This window comes from Brassica napus, chromosome A9 (genome assembly GCF_020379485.1).
Source record: "Brassica napus cultivar Da-Ae chromosome A9, Da-Ae, whole genome shotgun sequence".
NCBI lineage: Eukaryota > Viridiplantae > Streptophyta > Magnoliopsida > Brassicales > Brassicaceae > Brassica > Brassica napus.
In genome coordinates, this window is record NC_063442.1 from 22889635 (window position 1) to 22908685 (window position 19051).

At 43.1% G+C, this 19051-nt stretch overlaps 1 protein-coding gene and 1 non-coding gene across 3 annotated transcripts; both read right to left on the bottom strand.

The window, feature by feature from the left end:
• Positions 1-4829: 4829 nt before the first annotated feature.
• Positions 4830-8094, bottom strand: LOC125578003. 2 transcript variants are annotated; one of them, XM_048740245.1, is made up of 3 exons: positions 6992-8094; positions 5984-6901; positions 4830-5889 (listed from the first exon to the last, which is right to left on the bottom strand). In XM_048740245.1, exons 1-3 carry the CDS (start codon positions 7244-7246, stop codon positions 5884-5886), a joined length of 1179 nt encoding a protein of 392 aa, XP_048596202.1. In that variant the 5' UTR covers positions 7247-8094; the 3' UTR covers positions 4830-5883. The 2 variants fall into 2 exon arrangements, with proteins under 2 accessions (XP_048596202.1, XP_048596201.1); XM_048740244.1 differs by having other exon boundaries at positions 5984-8084.
• A 2130-nt stretch (positions 8095-10224) lies between these two features.
• Positions 10225-10331, bottom strand: LOC125578746. Its single transcript, XR_007316829.1, has one exon. It is a non-coding gene; the product is annotated as a small nucleolar RNA R71 (small nucleolar RNA).
• Between the last annotated feature and the right edge of the window lie 8720 nt (positions 10332-19051).

Below are 19051 nucleotides of genomic sequence, written 5' to 3' on the forward strand. Positions count from 1 at the left end.
TAAATAAAACCTAGACTAAACCTATAAATCAAGTCTAATGGCGATCAAAGCTCCCCAGCAACAGCACCAAATTTGATATCACTCAAATTACCCTAAAGAGTGATTTTACTCTCTCAAATAATAGGTTTAGCTGTAGTACTTAGGGATCGAATCCACAGAGAGCTAGGGCACACAATAGACTATAGAAATCAAGATTAAGCTAGGCAAACAGTTTATAAAGTAGTAAATCAATGAAAGCAAGGTGAACAAAGTAGTTGTTCGATTGGTTAATTGAGGTTGTATACAATTAGAAGAAATAGCTAGACCTGGGATTTTTCAATCAAGATATTCAAAACTTCAATTCAAGGATGCTAATGCTTTATAGATTAATTCTAGAACTAGATTTTAATAAGTAAGCAATCCAGCTTTGGTATGCAATTGCTAATCGAATGTCTAAGGCCAGTCTCAGCTGTCGCTTGTTGACTTGGAGCGAGCGTCGATCGATGCTATGGCCTGAGCGTCGATCGATGCTTCCTTAGACAAGCATTAACGACCATTAACGACCATTATGGATATAGGTCAAAAAGAAGTGAACAGGACTTGGTGGCAACCACCATTAAGGCTTGATTCATGGAAGCCTGTCTAATCTTGGTCAATGATCTTGCAATAAAAGCAGACTTTGACTAAAGAGAGAAATTAATAGAGAGAGAGAGGATAGAAACTAATGTTTACCTGAAGATCTAAAGACTTGTTTGAAAATCCCTGGATCCAGTGATCGATACTCCCAAGGTAAAGAGTGCACTTTTATTTATGTTAAGAAATGAGGTTGGTAGAGGGGAATTTCAGACATGATTTTCTAAGCTGTTGGCTAGGTGAATTTGGTTCTGACACGTCTGTGCAGTTCTTCACTCAAAAGGCTCCAAAAGACACCAAAATCACCACATTCCTCCAAATCGTCCCTGAACCTGTAAATACTCTAAATAGAGTCTATATAGTATTAAATATATATTAAAACACTTACAGACCATGGATAAAAGTGGGTAAAATCCATGGTCTCTCAACTCTCCCAGACTTACCCTTTTGCTTGTTCTCAAGCAAAACAGACGGGCAGTCTCTGTGAAAGAGGTTTGAAAACAGCAGGGACTCACATGATTTAAAAACTTAGAATCATCACCTCTGCAATATTGCAATCCACATCTAAAAGTCCTAATCACAAAAGCACATTATACCATATCCTAGATTAGCAACCAAATTCACCTAGCCAACAACTTAAAAAATCATGTCTGAAATTCCCCTCTACCAACCTCATTTCTTAACATAAATAAAAGTGCAGGCTTTACCTTGGGAGTATCAATCACATGATCCAGGGATTTTCAAACAAGTATTTAGATCTGCAGGTAAACATTAGTTTCTATCCTCTCTCTCTACTAATTTCTCTCTTTAGTCAAAGTCTGCTTTTATTGCAAGATCGTTGACCAAGATTAGACAGGCTTCCATGAATCAAGCCTTAATGGTGGTTGCCACCAAGTCCTGTTCACTTCTTTTTGACCTATATCCATAATGGTCGTTAATGGTCGTTAATGCTTGTCTGAGGAAGTATCGGTCGACGCTCAGGCCATAGCATCGATCGACACTCGCTCCAAGTCAACAAGCGACAGCGGAGACTGGACTTAGACATCTGATTAGCAATTACATGCGAAAGTAGGATTGCTTACTTATTAAAATCGAATCTAGAATTGAATCTATAAACCATTAGCATCCTTGAATTGTAGTTTTGAATCTCTTGATTGCAAAATCTCTAGGTGTAGCTATTTCTCCTAACTGTTTACAACTTCAATCAACCAATCGAACAAATACTTTGTTCACCTTGCTTTCATTTATATACTGCATTATAAACTGACTGCCCAGCTTAATCTTGATTTCTAGTCTATTGTGTGCCCTAGCTCTCTGTGAATTCGATCCCTAAGTACTACAATTGAACCTCTTATTTGAGAGAGTAAAATCACTCCTTAGGGTAATTTGAGTGATATCAAATTTGGCACCGTTGCCGGGGAGCTTTGATCGCCATTAGACATGATTAATAGGTTTAGTCTAGGTTTTATTTACTGTCATAGTTACTTACATAAAAAAATTTCTTGTCGTTCAGGTAAATGCCTATAAGTACCGGAAGCAGCAAGGAGGAATTACTTTTCTTCGCATACCCATCACTTTTGGAACGCTCGATCCGTAATGAGAACCGCGCATCATCGATCGACACCACCTCTAATACGTCGATCAACACCAGCTCAACTATATCGATCGACATTTGTGACAGAGCGACGATTGACAGTTTAACTCGAACATCAATCGATACCAATCCGCGAGATGACATGGTCGCGACACTTGTGCTACAGCGGGAAGAGAATGGAGACCTTCATGACCCTGGAGGTCATCTGTGTAATGCAGCAGGTCAGAGGATAGATGGACAAGGGACTGCAATCCTTGAGCCATCTGCTGCCACCGAGGATGCTAAAGTTCCTCTTCAGAGATCGTTAGCGGATTTGACCAGGCCTAGTCAGTTCTACACCAACAGGTGTGCGATTTAACCTCTAGAAATCCATGTATTTCAGATACACCACACACACTTCTCTCATTTGGGTCAGCACCCTTATCGTGGTCTTCTTGATGAAAATCCCTCAGATCATATTGAGACACTCGAGGACTTTGTGTCTGGAATCCAGAAGGATGAAGTAAACAAAGATTACATCATCTGCAAGCTGTTCAAATATTCTCTCTCTGGGAATGCTAAAAATTGGCTGAGAAGCCTACCACCAGGATCTCTCACTACATGGACTGATGTCAGGACTGTGTTTATGACTGAATTCTTAGATGATGCAAGGGCTGAAGAGATGAGAGATAAAATTTGGACATTCTCTCAGGGACCTACAGGAGCTTTCAAAAGCTCTGGGGAAAGGTTTAGGAGATACCAAAGGGACTGTCCACATCATGGTTTTACGGAGACTCAGTTTTTGAAAAGGTTCTGCAAGGGTATTGATGTGCGATATCATGTGATGCTGGATATTGCAAGAGAAGGAAACTTCGAGACAAGGGTATTGATGTGCGATATCGACTCTTTCTATTGATCAATATAACGAGAGTTAAGATCATAGATCTAGTTAATAGACAAGTAAATACATGCGAAAGCTGATTGACTAGTTGATCAAAGTAGTTGAGTTTTACATTATCATGCATGCAACTCATTAGGCATCTGTAGGATTATAATCTCAATTTCCCTGAATAAAAACCCTAAGTCTAACTATTTTCTTTTTAAGCACCAAAACTCCAAACCTGCTATTGAACAAACACTTGTTCAATATAAAACTTCAATTTACATTTAAACTCTAAAAACAATCTTACTTAACAAATCATATTAGAAATTCTTAGGTTCCCTAGAACCCTGTGAATTTGATATCTTGCATATTTTCATTGTTTTAGCATCTCATTTTATGCACTTTGATCATATATATTAGGACTTAGACATCTTTAGGATCCATTTTGCATTCATTTGTCCCTATCAGGCGTTGGAGCATCCTATGGTGTGATTTGAGGTGTTTGGGAGCTTTAAAACCCAAAAGAAGTGAAGAATGAAGTGTGGCCAAGGCAAACAAAGTAAAAGTGAAGCTGGCTGAGTCCCCACCCGGGTTGGCACACGCGGCCTGAAGCACCCGCAAGGGTTCTGAACAAGGGAGAGTCGAGAGACTTACCCGGCCTGGCACACGCGGCCTGAAGCACCCGCACGGGTTCTGAACAAGGGAGAGACGCTTGACGTACCCGGCCTGGCACACGCGGCCTGAAGCACCCGCACGGTTCTGAACAAAGGAGAGACAATTTACGTACCCGGCCTGAAGCACGCGGCCTGAAGGACCCGCACGACTTACATACTCGGCCTCGATCACCCGGCCTGAAGCACCCGCACGATCTACATACCCGGCCTAGCCACCCGGGTTGGTCGAGCCTCTCTCTTCCCAGGTACCAGCTTGTCCTGGTCGAGTTCCATCATATTTTAAGGGTTTTTTGGTCATTTTCCTTGTTATTTTAAGGGCTTCCATGCCTAGTATAAATACTTTTTGTAACCCTAAAGCAATCTTTTTGGTGAAAGTTCTGATCTTAAATCAAATCATCTCTTGTTCTTGTGTTCTCATCTGATCTTAAGTTCTTATTTTGCTTTCTTCACATGATTAAGCTAAAATCCTTCATGGGTTTAATAGTAATCTTGGTGATTAGTGAGTAATTCACTTTTGGATTCATGGGTTAGGGAGACTAAGGGTGATTAAGCTAGATTTAAGGTGTTTTAGTATAGATCTATCTTGTTCCTTGCTAGTAGAGTGCTTTTAATGCTATTTTAGAGTTGGTCTCTCTAAAGTTGAGCTCTAGGAATTTTATACCCGAAAGGTCTCCTAAGCTTTTATCATTCTTTACCGAAGAGATTTGTTCTTAAAGGTGTTAAGATGGCTATTGGACTTGATATTAATGATTGCTTAGATAATATTCAACCAAAGAGATTTGATGCTTGAGTTATCTTAGTGAATGAGCATTCATCTAGAGATAGAGTGATACAAGCCTAAGCTAACAAAGGCTAGATCACAAGGCAACAAGATTTGTCAAGCTTGAATGGGTTGATTGTCGCCACAGGGTTGCGGAATTATCCATTTGATAAGACCAGAAGCCTGCGCCTATGTGAATCCACACAAAGACAGAGACCTACACTTGTATCCTAGAATGAATCCACAAACTAAGGAGACAAGCAAACAGACAAGAGATCTAAAGGAATCCACCTAAATACTAATTGAACAAAACAAAGACAAACTTTGTAAACTGAATAATACTTTATTAATTTCGTGCAAGGGTGATTTACAAATGAGACTTAGCTCAGTTTAAATAGAAAAGAACACAAATGCCTAAAAGAATAACTTGGAAAGAAATAATAAGTGAAAAACTAGCCGTTGGACTAAGTTGGTACAGAATATGTCCATGTATGGAAGTTTTCTTCTCTCCTTGTATCTTGTGAGTTTTGGGCAGAAAGAAATGCATCCTTGGGATCTCCTTTGATGTCTGGATAGTCTCTAAGTCGTGCCTGAACAGAAGGGGAAAGAGCCGTTGGTCTTCAATAACTCCAAGTGTGAATGCATCCATGTAAGGTAAGTTGACAAATAAGGGATTCATCTTGATCTTGTGGCTGCTGGTGCATGGTAGAAACTCTCCAACTGGTCTTAGATATAATGAATAATCTCCTGGTTTCCACACATGAGTTTGAGTTTCACACTCCTTAAGCAAAGAATTACTTTCCTTAATTAGAACCAGTTCGGATGCAGTGTAGATAGTCTGACTTGTAACGGGCATATCTCCTAAACCATTACTCCTTTTGGTATGAAACCAATTCGCTGCGTGCTCTGCTTGAGTAATATATAGCAACTGGTTTCACGGTTAAATTCTCATGGTTGCAAAGATATCCTTCTTTGAGTGAACCTATGTTGCTGCTGGCTCCAATGTAGCTTGTATGGTTGATCTCATGAGTTGGTGGTCCAGCTACTGACTTGAGGTCCTCATCATTCCCTCCCTCTTCAAAAGGTTTTGTCCTCAAAACCAATTTACCTGCACCAAGATAGAGCAAGTTAGGTTTCATTCTATTTTGGGAGGCTAAGGTCTTACCTTGGTATATGGACGGTTTTGTGATGCATTGTCCATCTGGTGGTTCTTCTTTAATCAGTAGGGAAGCTATGGCCCCTTTCCATGGTAGGTCTATGATTTCCCTTGGCAAGAACGTGGTCTCCTTTTTGAAATGTCCTATTTCACACTTGGTTTCTCCATTGACCACTGCTTGGGTGTAAGGTTGTGAGTTTGGTTCTGGATGCTTCTCCATTGTACCTATACCTGAATCATCATTTATGGGCAATAGGAAGTGCTTCATACTTGAAGTGGAGGATTCAAAAAAATAGTATTGAGTAAGATTTAGAGCTTCACTTACCTGGTTATCTTGCATTGATTCAGCTTCGGTATTTGCTACCTCTAAAGCATGATCAGCTGGTGTAGAGGACTCTAGGATAGATTGCTCATTATTCTCTTGTTGTTGAGCTTCTGGACGTGTCTCCTCATTACCTAGACCTTCATAAACATTCTGGACAGAGTACAAGTGCATCATCCCAGTGTTTTGATAGTTAAGATTAATCACATTAAGTTCAGAAATCACCATATCATTAGTTGGGACTTGAGAATTTTCAAGTGTTGAACTTGCTTGCGCAGCAAGGTTGGGTTCTTGTTCCTTGATTTCCATGTTAGTACCTGAAATGTTTTTAACCTTTTGGGCACTAGAAAAGTGTGTTAAGACAGTCATGGAATTACTAGAAACAGAATTAGATCTAGCTTTAATCAAGTTGATAAGATCATCAAACTTTTTATCTATTCTAGTAAAGGAATCACTTACCTCCAAGTTGGTTTCTCTTGCTTCACGTAATGCCATCTTCACAGCTCGTTTTGTGGGGCAATCTTTTGCAAGATGACCTTGGCCTTGACACCTATAACAAATAACCTCAGGTGGTTTTAAAGATTTAGAGTACTCACCTTGGTTGTGCTTTACATGAGGTGTATGCACTGGTTTTGAGCTTTGCCTCTGGTTTGCCGGCTGCAAGACTTGGGGTTGTACTACTCTCTTTGTAGACACCTTCTGCGCGTGTTGTGTAGGGATGTAAGGTGCAAATCTATACCTCATGACCCCTTTGAATTGCTCCCAAGTGCGTATAGGAGGCTCTTGAAATTGTTCCCTATACTTCTCTTCTCTTTTCCAATACCGTTGAGCCTTTTCAGTGAGCTGTCCTAGACCATAGGACAAGTATTCTCCTTTTGGAATGGAGTTGCACTTGAAGTACCTTTCCATGTCCTCTTCCCACTGAAGATAGTTTCTAGGGTCTCCACCTTTTCCTGAAAACTTATACAAACAAAACTGATCATATGAATTATAGTGAGAAGTTAAAGTTACCTCACGCTCATGTAGTTGTCTCGGTTTCAGTTTAACAAAACGTTTAGGACAGGTTCTAGGGGGTAATCTCCTCATCTCGAAATGTTCATACATCAGCTCTTTGACATATTCCCAGTGTGGGGTTGGTTCCTTGAAGTAGATGCGACATTCTTCCACTTGAAGCCACCATTGGTAAGCTTCTCCTACAAGGGTGTCTAAGGCTATGGACAGCTTCTTATGTTCAGGAACTTTGTACTCCCAAAAATAATTTTCCATGTCTTCCTCCCTTTTGGAGTAGTTCTCTTTTCCTGAAAAAGACACCAGTGTTTTGGTGAAAACTGTTGGACTATAGTCATAAAATTCATCAGTAAATTTTAACCAAGGCTTAGAATAGCTCTTGTTGATGGTATGGTTCTTGTAGTGGTCTTGTGGCTTGGAATCAAGCTCCGCACGACATGGTTCTTCCTCATATCCATCTTCAGCCCTTGACTCTCTACACTGGTCGTCTTCTTCAGAGCCATCTCCATAGTTTTGATCTTCCCATGAGTATCCCGGTTCTTCACCCCAATCAACTTCAGAAATATTGTACTCATCAGCTTCTTTCAGTCGCCATGTCTACCAAGTTAAGGATTAAATATCTCAAGAAGAAGATGAAGGTATTCTGAATCAAGTGATTAAACAAGAAAACGTGACTAGCAAAGTTAAAGGAAAGAAGAAAAAAATAATACTAAACACTAAACAAAATGGGCAATTTCTGATTTCCTCTCTTTTTTTTTTTTTAAATAAAGTTTGCAAGTAAACAAAAATCTTTTGGAAAGGAATAAGTTTGGGTTGACCAGAAGAAGGAAAACTTTTACAAACTCCACCAAAATTTGGAAACTCGGATATTAACTTAATTCTAACAGCTTTTATGTTTTTTTTTTAAGATATGGATCTAAGAAACAATTAAATCGACAGGATGAAGAACAAATGAAGAACACAACTTTCTATGGGTTTTAATATTTTTGACAGAAATAAAGAACTAAATGCAACAAATGACAAACAATTTTATTTTTATGGTTTTATGAAATAGAAACAAGATAAACAAGATGCAACAGAAACAAATATGACTTTTTATAGGTTTTATATGATTATGCAAAACAAAACTAAATGCAAAACAAAATTAAAAGAGATAAAGGTTGGATGAACACAACCTGGGGATAGGAGCTTTAAGCTCTGATACCAAAAATGATACAAGCCTAAGCTAACAAAGGCTAGATCACAAGGCAACAAGAGTTGTCAAGCTTGAATGGGTCGATTGTTGCCACAAAGGGTTGCGGAAATATCCCTTTGATAAGACCAGAAGCCTGCGCCTATGTGAATCCACACAAAGACAGAGACCTACACTTGTATCCTAGAATGAATCCACAAACTAAGGAGACAAGCAAACGGACAAGAAATCTAAGGGAATCCACCTAAAGACTAATTGAACAAAACAAAGACAAACTTTGTAAACTGAATAATACTTTATTCATTTCGTGCAAGGGTGATTTACAAATGAGACTTAGCTCAGTTTAAATTGAAAAGAACACAAATGCCTAAAAGAATAACTTGGAAAGAAATAATAAGTGAAAAACTAGCCGTTGGACTAAGTTGGTGTAGAATATGTCCATTATGGAAGTTTTCTTCTCTCCTTGTATCTTGTGAGTTTGGGCAGAAATAAATGCATCCTTGGGATCTTTTGATGTCTGGATAGTCTCTAAGTCGTGCCTGAACAGAAGGGGAAAGACCGTTGGTCTTCAATAACTCCAAGTGTGAATGCATCCATGTAAGGTAAGTTGACAAATAAGGGATTCATCTTGATCCTGTGGCTGCTGGTGCATGGTAGAAACTCTCCAACTGTTCTTAGATATAATGAATAATCTCCTGGTTTCCACACGTGAGTTTGAGTTGTACAATCCTTAAGCAAAGAATTACTTTCCTTAATTAGAACCAGTTCGGATGCAGTGTAGATAGTCTGACTTGTAACGGTCATATCTCCTAAACCATTACTCCTTTTGGTATGAAACCAATTCGCTGCGTGCTCTGCTTGACTTGAGAATCTATAGCAACTGGTTTCACGGTTAAATTCCTCATGGTTGCAAAGATATCTTTCTTTGAGTGAACCTATGTTGCTGCTGGCTCCAATGTAGCTTGTATGGTTGATCTCATGAGTTGGTGGTCCAGCTACTGACTTGAGGTCCTCATCATAGAGTTTGTTTAAGATTGTGTCTAGGCCTAAGGTTCATAGATTGATTGAAAGCTGCTACCTTTAGATTGAAAATTTATCACCCAAGGTCAATTCTCTTAGCCCATGAGTTTTTCCATCTCATTAAAAGAGAAAGCTTTGTTCTTTATTGCATTTTAGTAGTATTCTAGTTCAAATTCATCTCACAAATTGATAGCATTTAGATTAAGCATGGTCTTGCATTCTCTTTGCTTTAGAATCACTTAGAACTGGTTTGATGTCTTTTATACTATAACATTTGATTAAGAGCCTTGAAAACTCTTAACATCAAATTGGCACCGTTGCCAAATTCTAAGTTGATTGTGACATTGAGATTTAGTCACTTTCTTGAGACTAAGTCATTTTTCTTTTATTGTGTTATTGATTCTCCTTCTTCTTCTCCCTTTGCATTTCAGGTGTATGATCACAAGATGCAGAGGTGCATCCAACTTGGTTCCCACTATTGAAGAGATTGCTACACTTGAGTGGGAGATAGGAAGACAGAGAAGAGCAATAGAGCACCAGGCTTACTTGCAAAGGTTGGATTTTAATATGGAGAATCTGCCTCAAGATGGTGATGCCCTAGGGGGCAATGGTCCAAGAGCTGATCATCTTAGACCACAGTGCCAGCCACAACATCCACCGCGCCAAGCTCGTGCCATTGGAGATAACCTCACATTAATGGTCATAGGTTTGGAATCAGAGCACCAGCAGTGGAGAACAACAACTTTGAGATCAAGTCAGGGCTGCTCAACACCATAGAGAACAACAAGTATCATGGCCTTGGTGGTGTAGACCTTTTGATCACTTGTACAAGTTTGATAAATATTGTGGCTTGTCCAAGACAAATGGTGGTTCTGAAGATGCTTTCAAGTTGAAGCTGATCCCTTTCTCTTTGGGAGACAAAGCACACCAGTGGGAGAAGACTCTCCCAAGTGACAATGTCACTACTTGGGACGAGTGTAAGAGAGCTTTCCTAGACAAGTTCTTCTCTACTTCAAGGACAACTAAGATCAGGAATGAAATATCATGGTTTCAACAGAAGAATCTAGAGAGCTTAAGTGAAGCATGGGAGAAGTTCAAGAGCGATCGTCCCGCTCGGTCGCTACGTAGCGAACGTGCTCGAGCCAAAGCTCGGTCGCTACATAGCGACCGAGCGCTCGTCCCGCTCGGTCGCTACGTAGCGACCGGACTCGAGCCGAAGTTCGGTCGCTGTGTAGCGATTGAACCCTTCCGAATATCGATACGACACCAATCCATGCATTCTCGTCGAACCTTCGAATGCTATCTCCCGAAGACCGTAGCAAGCTCAGTCAATGTTTTCCGCCATTCTAACTCATCGATCAAACTTCGCGGATTCGAAACCGCGGAAAGTTCTTTCTTTATCAAAAGAAATCGTAGTAAACGTGTCGAGTCGGAAGACAGCCCAAAGGGACCTAAAACACGATTCGAGGCCCATCCTACGATTTCTTAACTAAAAGCCCGTGAACCACAGTACGGTTTACGCTTGATCCACAAGGAAGGATAAATGTCAAGTTTCCGCGGATAAATACGGAAGTTTTAAAGATAATTGTGAAGATCGGGAAAATGAAATATCTCCATTTTGATGCTATGACGGCTTAAGGGCAGAAGAGTAAAAGCGTAAACCGACCTTGGAGCTAGTATATAAGGAGTCCTAGGCGAGGAGCATGGGAAAGAGAACTTTTTCAGAGCAAACTTAGCACTTAGAGCGATGTAGGCATTTTTCCGTTTTTGTTATTTCGAGCTGCGACTCAATTAGGTTTACCGTCTTAGGGTTGCTAGAACTAAGAATCTCGCCGACAGCTCTCGTGCCCAGGCTTATACCTTGTTGTAAACGCTCATACGCAAATTCGGAAATAAGATCTTCTTTGCTCTCTTTTTCGATTTCTTATACTTTATCGTTGTTATTCTCGTGTTCTGATTGCTTGACGTGTGGTAATTAGCAGTTATCCGGGTCCTCTGGGAAATTAGGGTTTTCCTAGTTTCCTTATTTAAACGGAAATCGACAGTGCGAATTTCGGTTCCCACAGTTTGGCGCTAGAAGGAGGGGGGTACGGCTCAATCTAACCCGCAAAAGCCACATCACTCTCAATCAGACATGTCAACTAACAACGCGGATAACATGCAAACTCCTCTTAACGGAGGCAGTGGCACCAATCTCCACACTCCAGTAGTGGACGTATCCGCGGCCAACGCACAAGCCAACGCCGCGACGCTCGAGGAGTTTAAAAAGATGTTCGCCACCTATGAGAAAAGGTCGGACGAACAGGATAAGCTTGTGAATACCTTGACCAAACAGGTTGAAACCTTAACGGCAAGGACCCAAGCAATCCGTCCCCGCGGAACCACCAAAATCCGCGGGAAGAGGCTCGACTTCGCTACCCCACTTGACAGATCTGGAGTCGCGCGGGAACGACCTTCCGGTCAAAACCCTAGCGAGAAATCTCCCATCGAAAAGGGGAACCCTGAAAGTCTTCTGCCGCCTACAAACGACTCGTAGGATAACGAAGCCGAACACATTGACATGGATCCTAGCGATGTCTCCAACGACACCGACGAGGACGTCGACAGACATCCAAGAAGGACCAGAAGCTGATCCGCTCGAGAAGGCTCCCCGTTCGAAAAACCAATGACGGAAGAAGAGGAAATCGCCTATTGGAACGAACAAGAGGAGCTGGCTGAAAAGGAAACAGCGCTCACTCGCAGTAAACGCCGACAGGCTCGAAAATCCACTGACGAGACATTGGATATCCGCGATCTTCGCGACTACATCACCAAGACTGCGGTAGAAGTGAGAGCCGTAAAGTCTCAAATCCATCATGCTACTAGTGCTGCCCCCGAGATTGATCGACTGCTGGAAGGAGCTCGAAAAACCCCCTTCACCAGTCGCATTTCGGACATGAGGGTGTCCGATCCGGGAAAAATCAAAGTACCAAAGTACGATGGTACGGCCGATCCAAAAGCGCACCTTCAGGCTTTCCACATCGCGATGGGAAGAGCAAGATTGAAGGACGGTGAAAAAGATGCCGGCTACTGCCGCCTGTTCGTCAAAAATCTTGAAGGAGCAGCGCTGGAATGGTTCGCACGCCTTCGTCGCAACACCATCGGTAGTTTCCGACAACTCGCATCGGAGTTTCTCAAACAATACTCTGTATTCATAGACAGAAAAACTTCCGATGTTGATCTCTGGAGTCTCTCCCAAAGGGAAGATGAACCCCTCCGTGAGTTTATCAGTCGGTTCAAGCTGATAATGTCCAGGGTCAGCGGGATAAGCGACAAAGTGGCCATTGACGCGCTGAGAAAGACGCTCTGGTACAAGTCGAAATTCAGAAAGTGGATAACTCTCGACAAACCGCGAACGATCCAGGACGCCCTCCACAAAGCAACGGACTACATCATAGTCGAGGAAGAAACTAAAGTCTTATCGCAAAAACATAAGGCGGCAAGACCATCCTCGAAAGACGTGGATCTGAAAGGGAAAAAGAAGAACCCTCGTAACGACAAGTACGTCCATCACGAGGGGGAAGATCTCCAGGGGGCGCATAACTACGCGATCAATTCGGATCAGGGCCGGACCACGGGCAACACATGGACTCGCAATCAAGGGTATGACGAAAACACCTTTTGCGAGTTCCATCAATCCCGAGGACACTCCACGACCAACTGCAAAGTCTTGGGAGCAAGACTGGCCGCGAAGCTACTCGCTGGAGAGCTCTCGGAAGTAACTAGCGTCAAGGATCTCATCCTCGATTCTGATCGCCCTCCAAAGACGGACATAAACCCGCCCGCTCAAAAATCCCCTCAACGAAATCTGCCTGGGGATAAACGCGGTAGGATGCCGGACGACAAGGGGAACGATAACAATCGTCGCAGAGTCAACATCATCATCGGAGGATCACAATACTGCGGCGATACTATGTCAGCCATCAAGGCTTACCAACGGAAGGCAGAGTCGAGTGCAAATTGGCCTACATGGTCTCCTCCTCGAGATGGCCAAACTTGCTCTTTCACCTTCACAAAGGAAGAAGCCGGCGGTATCGACCAACCTCACTGCGACCCGCTCGTCATAGATCTCGTCATACGAGATTTTGAAGTCGGAAGGGTACTCATCGACACGGGAAGCACGGTCAACGTAATCTTCCGCGACACTCTCAAGCGGATGAGCATCGAACTGGGAGAAGTAATTCCGACGCCAAAACCGCTCACGGGTTTTTCAGGCGAAGTATCGTTGACTCTTGGATCGATCCAGTTGCCAGTCATGGCCAAGGAGATCACGAAAATCGTCGAGTTTGCGGTAGTTGATCATCCCGCTATTTACAACGTGATCATGGGAACCCCATGGCTCAACGCCATGCAGGCAGTTCCGTCAACCTACCACCTGGGTCTCAAATTCCCAACCACAAGCGGAGTCGCGGCCATCTAGGGATCCCAAAAACAGTCGCGGCTATGCTTCCTCGCAGAGCACAAGTTAAGGCAAATCACGACTTCTGTAACTGCAAGCGGCAAACGCACGAAGATAGATCGATCTTCAGCCAAAAACGCCCCAGGAAAAGACGAATTAAAATCGTCCACCAACGCAAACGTATCGGACGTCGAAGCTGGACACGAGTCCGAAGCCCATGCTACAACTCAACCGGAACATCCGGAAAATAGCGTTGACCCAGCCACGATCGACATGGTCAAGGCGGACATCGCGACGTCTACCGCCGAGTAAAAACACTCGCGGCATGAAATAGAACTACGAGATTGCTTGATCCTCGAAAGGGGTACGTAGGCAGCTCGTCAAAAGACGATTTCAGCTATCCCCTTCTCTAAAAAGGGGGGGAGTGGGTGCGTATACTCGTATACTCCCACTTAGAAGAATCGCCATTATTATAATCGAGTTTTTAGAAACTTCAAAAACTTTTACTACAATATACGTTGTCCTTTTTATAGAAAACATTTACGCTTCAGTAAAAACACAAAAGAAACTTTGAGGAAACGCCTGGAAACATTAAGACTCTTGTCTGCGGCCTCATCCGGCCCAAAAATCGTAAAAATTATCATCTTTTCAAACACGCAAAGATACACGTATAATCCCTGAAACAACTGCGAGACGTCGCAAAAGTTAAAATTCGAGGATAAATACTAACAAATTGTCCAAACGCGACCACCAAAACTTTACACCCCGTTCGTCGATTGGCCCCGACGAACACGCTAGCCGTCTTAAACAAACGCAATTCGATCAGTCTTTTGATCTTCAAAACGTCCAGCACAAGGACAAAAGCGCGCTACAACAAAAACCCGAAATTTTGGTTTAGCACTTCCAGTTGACTCTGAGAAGATGCTCGGCTCGTACCATACAAGTCATATAAGCCGAGAACATATCGCGGACTTTATAGCCGGCTAGTCACCGCACAAACCTTAACCGAAAGTAAACCTAGGTCTTGCCCTAAACCCAACGCTCTGGTCTCAAACATCTCAAGGCATGATATCTAAAAGGTACGAGATCCTAAACCATGTCTCTCCGTTCGTATCTCAATGTTCTCGAAAATCGTAAAGATAGGTAATTCTTACGAAAATCACGAACGAACCAACAGATTGAATGTCTCATCGGAATTAAATATGAGACGACAACTCATATTTACTTCGAACCTACTCAGGAAAATTCGAAAAATGAAACATTCATATAAAACCGCGTGAAGCGGTAAGGGATTCAAAGCCGCCAACGGCCAGTCCCGGAAAATTCAAATACAGCCATCTAGGCCTAAACGAAATTCACATTTAAAAGGCCACACTCGGCTAAAAACAGATAAACGATAATCCAATTCAACCATCGATGCAAAAGATCGGTCCGTCCAATCGCTACCTTCTCACCCACCAAGGATGGGATCCTCAACGGTCGGTTCTGCATCATCCTCAATCTCGGGCGGCCTTTGACCACTGCTCTGCCCAGTGGCATAGACAGCAGGAAAGGAGGTATCTTCAAATAACACCCCCATGTTGTCATCAATTGACGAGCTGAAACGAGATCGATGAGCTTCGACTGCAGCGCGAACCCTCTCGGGGGAGAAGTAACCCCAAAACAGCGGGCCACCACGGAGAAGATTTCGAACGACGCATAGATCTTCCGGAAAAGGAGGAATCGGGTTGTGCACTATAAAATAAACATAGTTCAGATATAAGGTAAAAAAAAACGGGTGGTAAGAAAACAACGAGCGATCATTCAACACGTTACCTCCTACCCCCCACAGTCGCCTAAACGAGAGAAGGCAATCCGCGGCGACCGAGGCTTGATCCAATCTAACGTAAAAAAAATAAGTCTTCCACCCGCAATCACCCTGAGGGAATCCTTTCAGGACTTCCATGAAAGTACGCGGTTTAAAACCATATAGACGATCAGCCCCAACACGAGACAGGGTAAGGAAAGCTTCAAGATAATCAGCAGTGAGCTCCATGCCTCGCTCATATCCCAAGACTAGCAACCCGATAAGATGCTTTATACCGCGGGGAGAAATCTGACTTATCAAAACTTCCAAACGGTTTAGAAACTCTACTATAACCGACGGAATGGGAAACCATTGGCGAGCACGCATCAGATGCTCCTCGTACAAATTAAAAAAGCCTTCGGGAGCCTCGTCAGCCCTCTCCCCCTCGAGGGGTAATCGAAAGTCCACGTTTTCCGGAACGTGACAGAAGCTGCGTATGGTTCCAAGGAACGGAAGGGTACATCTGCTCGGTCTCCCAACGACCCTTTCCGAAAAAGGCCTCATGGGAACCCACGACTCGGGAAGCGGTCCTTCCACATTGCACATAGCCACCCAATATGCGTCGGCCTCGGCGGGGTCAACAGAGTGTGCCACGAACTCGATCTCTTGGACAACCTCACCGCGTCCGTCACAGATAGTTCCGCGATTGAAGATAGTGGGCCGAGCGTCTCCCGAAATCCCTCGAGACATTCTCAACAAAGAAGAAAGGGAAAATCTCAATAGTAGAGAGAAAAAGTTGAAGGATCTTTTCACTCTTAAACTTTGAGAAGATAATGAAGTGAAAATCTAGACACAAGTTACCTCCATTCTTATAGGCATGAGGATTTACTATTCAAGCTCAGACTTTCGGATATTAATTCCATCCATCACGCCTAACTTGCCAAACATGCCTAACCGCATGCTAGGATCCTACGATGCATGATCCTAACGGGCTGGGGGGCTAACTGTTGGGGTCAAAAACGGTTACGACGGAATTACCACCCGAAAATCCTCGGAGATCGTATTTCCGAAAGAGATAGTAAAAAGAAAGATGTAACTTTCGTAAAATATAACCAAACACGAAGTTTTTACGAAGAAGTATCCTTGAAGATTCAAACCAAACAAACCAAGCTCGGTCGTTGCGTAATTACCGCGCATACACACCGTCCGGTCACTTTGTAGCAACCAAGTCCGGGCCGATATCGGCCGCTACATAGCGACCGAACGTCCGACCCATTCGGTCGCTACGTAGCGACCGAGCTCGAGCCGAAGCTCGGTCGCTACGTAGCGGTCGAGCGCTCGTCCCGCTCGGTCGCTACGTAGCGACCGAGCTCGAGCCCAAGCTCGGTCGCTACGCAGCGACCGAGCGATCGTCCCGCTCGGTCGCTACGCAGCGACCTAGCTCGAGCCAAAGCTTGGTCGCTACGTAGCGACCGAGCTCGAGCCAAAACTCGGTCGCTACGTAGCGACCGAGCGCTCGTCCCACTCGGTCACTACGTAGCGACCGGGCTCGAGCCGAAGTTCGGTCGCTTTGTAGCGATTAAACCCTTCCGGACATCGATACGACACCAATCCATGCATTCTCGTCGAACCTTCGAATGCTATCTCCCGAAGACCGTAGCAAGCTCAGTCAATGTTTTCCGCCATTCTAACTCATCGATCAAACTTCGCGGATTCGAAACCGCGGAAAGTTCATTCTTTATCAAAAGAAACCGTCGTAAACGTGTCGAGTCGGAAGACGGCCCAAAGGGACCTAAAAAACGATTCGAGGCGCATCCTACGATTTCTTAACTAAAAGCCCGTGAACCACAGTACGGTTTACGCTTGGTCCACAAGGAAGGATAAATGTCAAGTTTTCGCGGATAAATACAGAAGTTTTGAAGATAATTCTGAAGATCGGGAAAAATGGAAGATCCCCATTTTTATGCTATGACGGCTTAAGGGCAGAAGAGTAAAAGCATAAACCGACCTTGGAGCTAGTATATAAGGAGTCCTAGGCGAGGAGCATGGGAGAGAGAACTTTTTCAGAGCAAACTTAGCACTTAGATTGATTTATGCATTTTTTCCGTTTTTGTTATTTCGAGCTGCGACTCAATTAGGTTTAGCCGTCTTAGGGTTGCCAGAACTAAGAATCTCGCCGACAGCTCTCGAGCCCAGGCTTATACCTTGTTGTAAACGCTCATACGCAAATTCGGAAATAAGATCTTCTTTGCTCTCTTTTTCGATTTTTTATACTTTATCGTTGTTATTCTCGTGTTCTGATTGCTTGACGTGTGGTAATTAGCAGATATCCGGGTCCTCTGGGAAATTAGGGTTTTCCTAGTTTCCTTATTTAAACGAAAATCGACAGTGCGAATTTTGGTTCCCACATCCTTGCAAGAGAAGATGGATTTGCTTCATTCCAACCAAGCTAAACAGGAGCAGATGAACTTTGTGGGTGGTCCTAGTCAAGAGGTTCCTCTTAAGGTCAATGAGGTTGATGGTTTGGAAGGCCAAGAAGAGCTATGCTTCATCAACAACAATGGTACTTGGTACAGGAAGGAACCTAACTTTCAGTACAACAACTATCAGCAAAGGTCTTACTCAAACAACCAACAAGGAGGATACCAGCCCAAGCAAAACACTCAGCAAAGGAGCTATCAGCCTAGGCAAAACATCCCTCCTGGTTTCATCAATCACGGCAATCAGTCTACTCAAGGTCAAGGCAGTTCTTCACAAGCTCCAGCTTCAGATACAAGTGTGGATGTAATGTTCAAGAAACTCTTGGGTTTTCAGGCAAAGAATGAGAAAACAATGGGCTATGAGTTCAAGAACATTCACTCCAAGATTGATGGAAGCTACAATGAGCTCAACAAAAAGATCAGAGCTTTGGAGAACCAGTTTGCTTCTATGAACTCTCAGCCAAGTCGCCAACAAGGGTAATGAGATCCTAGGATGATGCTCTGGAACAGATGGGATAATCCTTGCAGAAACGAATCAAAAGACTCAAGTTCCTCAAGGTATGTGGATCGATTGGTGACACAAGAGGCTGCGGAAAGGCTCCTTGATACTCCTAGGCAATAGATCGGATATGACACACCGAACTAGAGCCCTTAGTCTCTGGATATTACACACCAGAAGTTGGATATTACACACCAACACTCAATCAACTCGCCAAGCAAGAAGAAAAGAGAAAACAAAGATTTTTGATAATAAGATGGATACTGATACAAGGGAGCCACGACCACAATATAAAGGAGAAGCCTTGTACATGCACAAGGTCTCAAAAATACAAGAGAAATAAAGACAAAGGCTCCCTTGGAAACACAACAAAGACTAGAGTTTTCGAAAACTAAATAATATAAAAGCATAGTGTAAAATATAACATAAGGTCTTCATGTGGACAGACCAAGATCAATCATCTAGGAGATAGGAGAAGTAGACTTGTGTCCTCGTTAAAAATCTTCGTTTGGAAAACCCAGTGGGACAAAACCAAAGGTTAGGAAAAGAGCACACACAAGCTACTTGCCTACATGATGATCAGCTTGAAGGTGGAGTAGTTTGAATGATGGTTAAGTGTCTTCGATGATCAAGCTTCGACCAAGACTA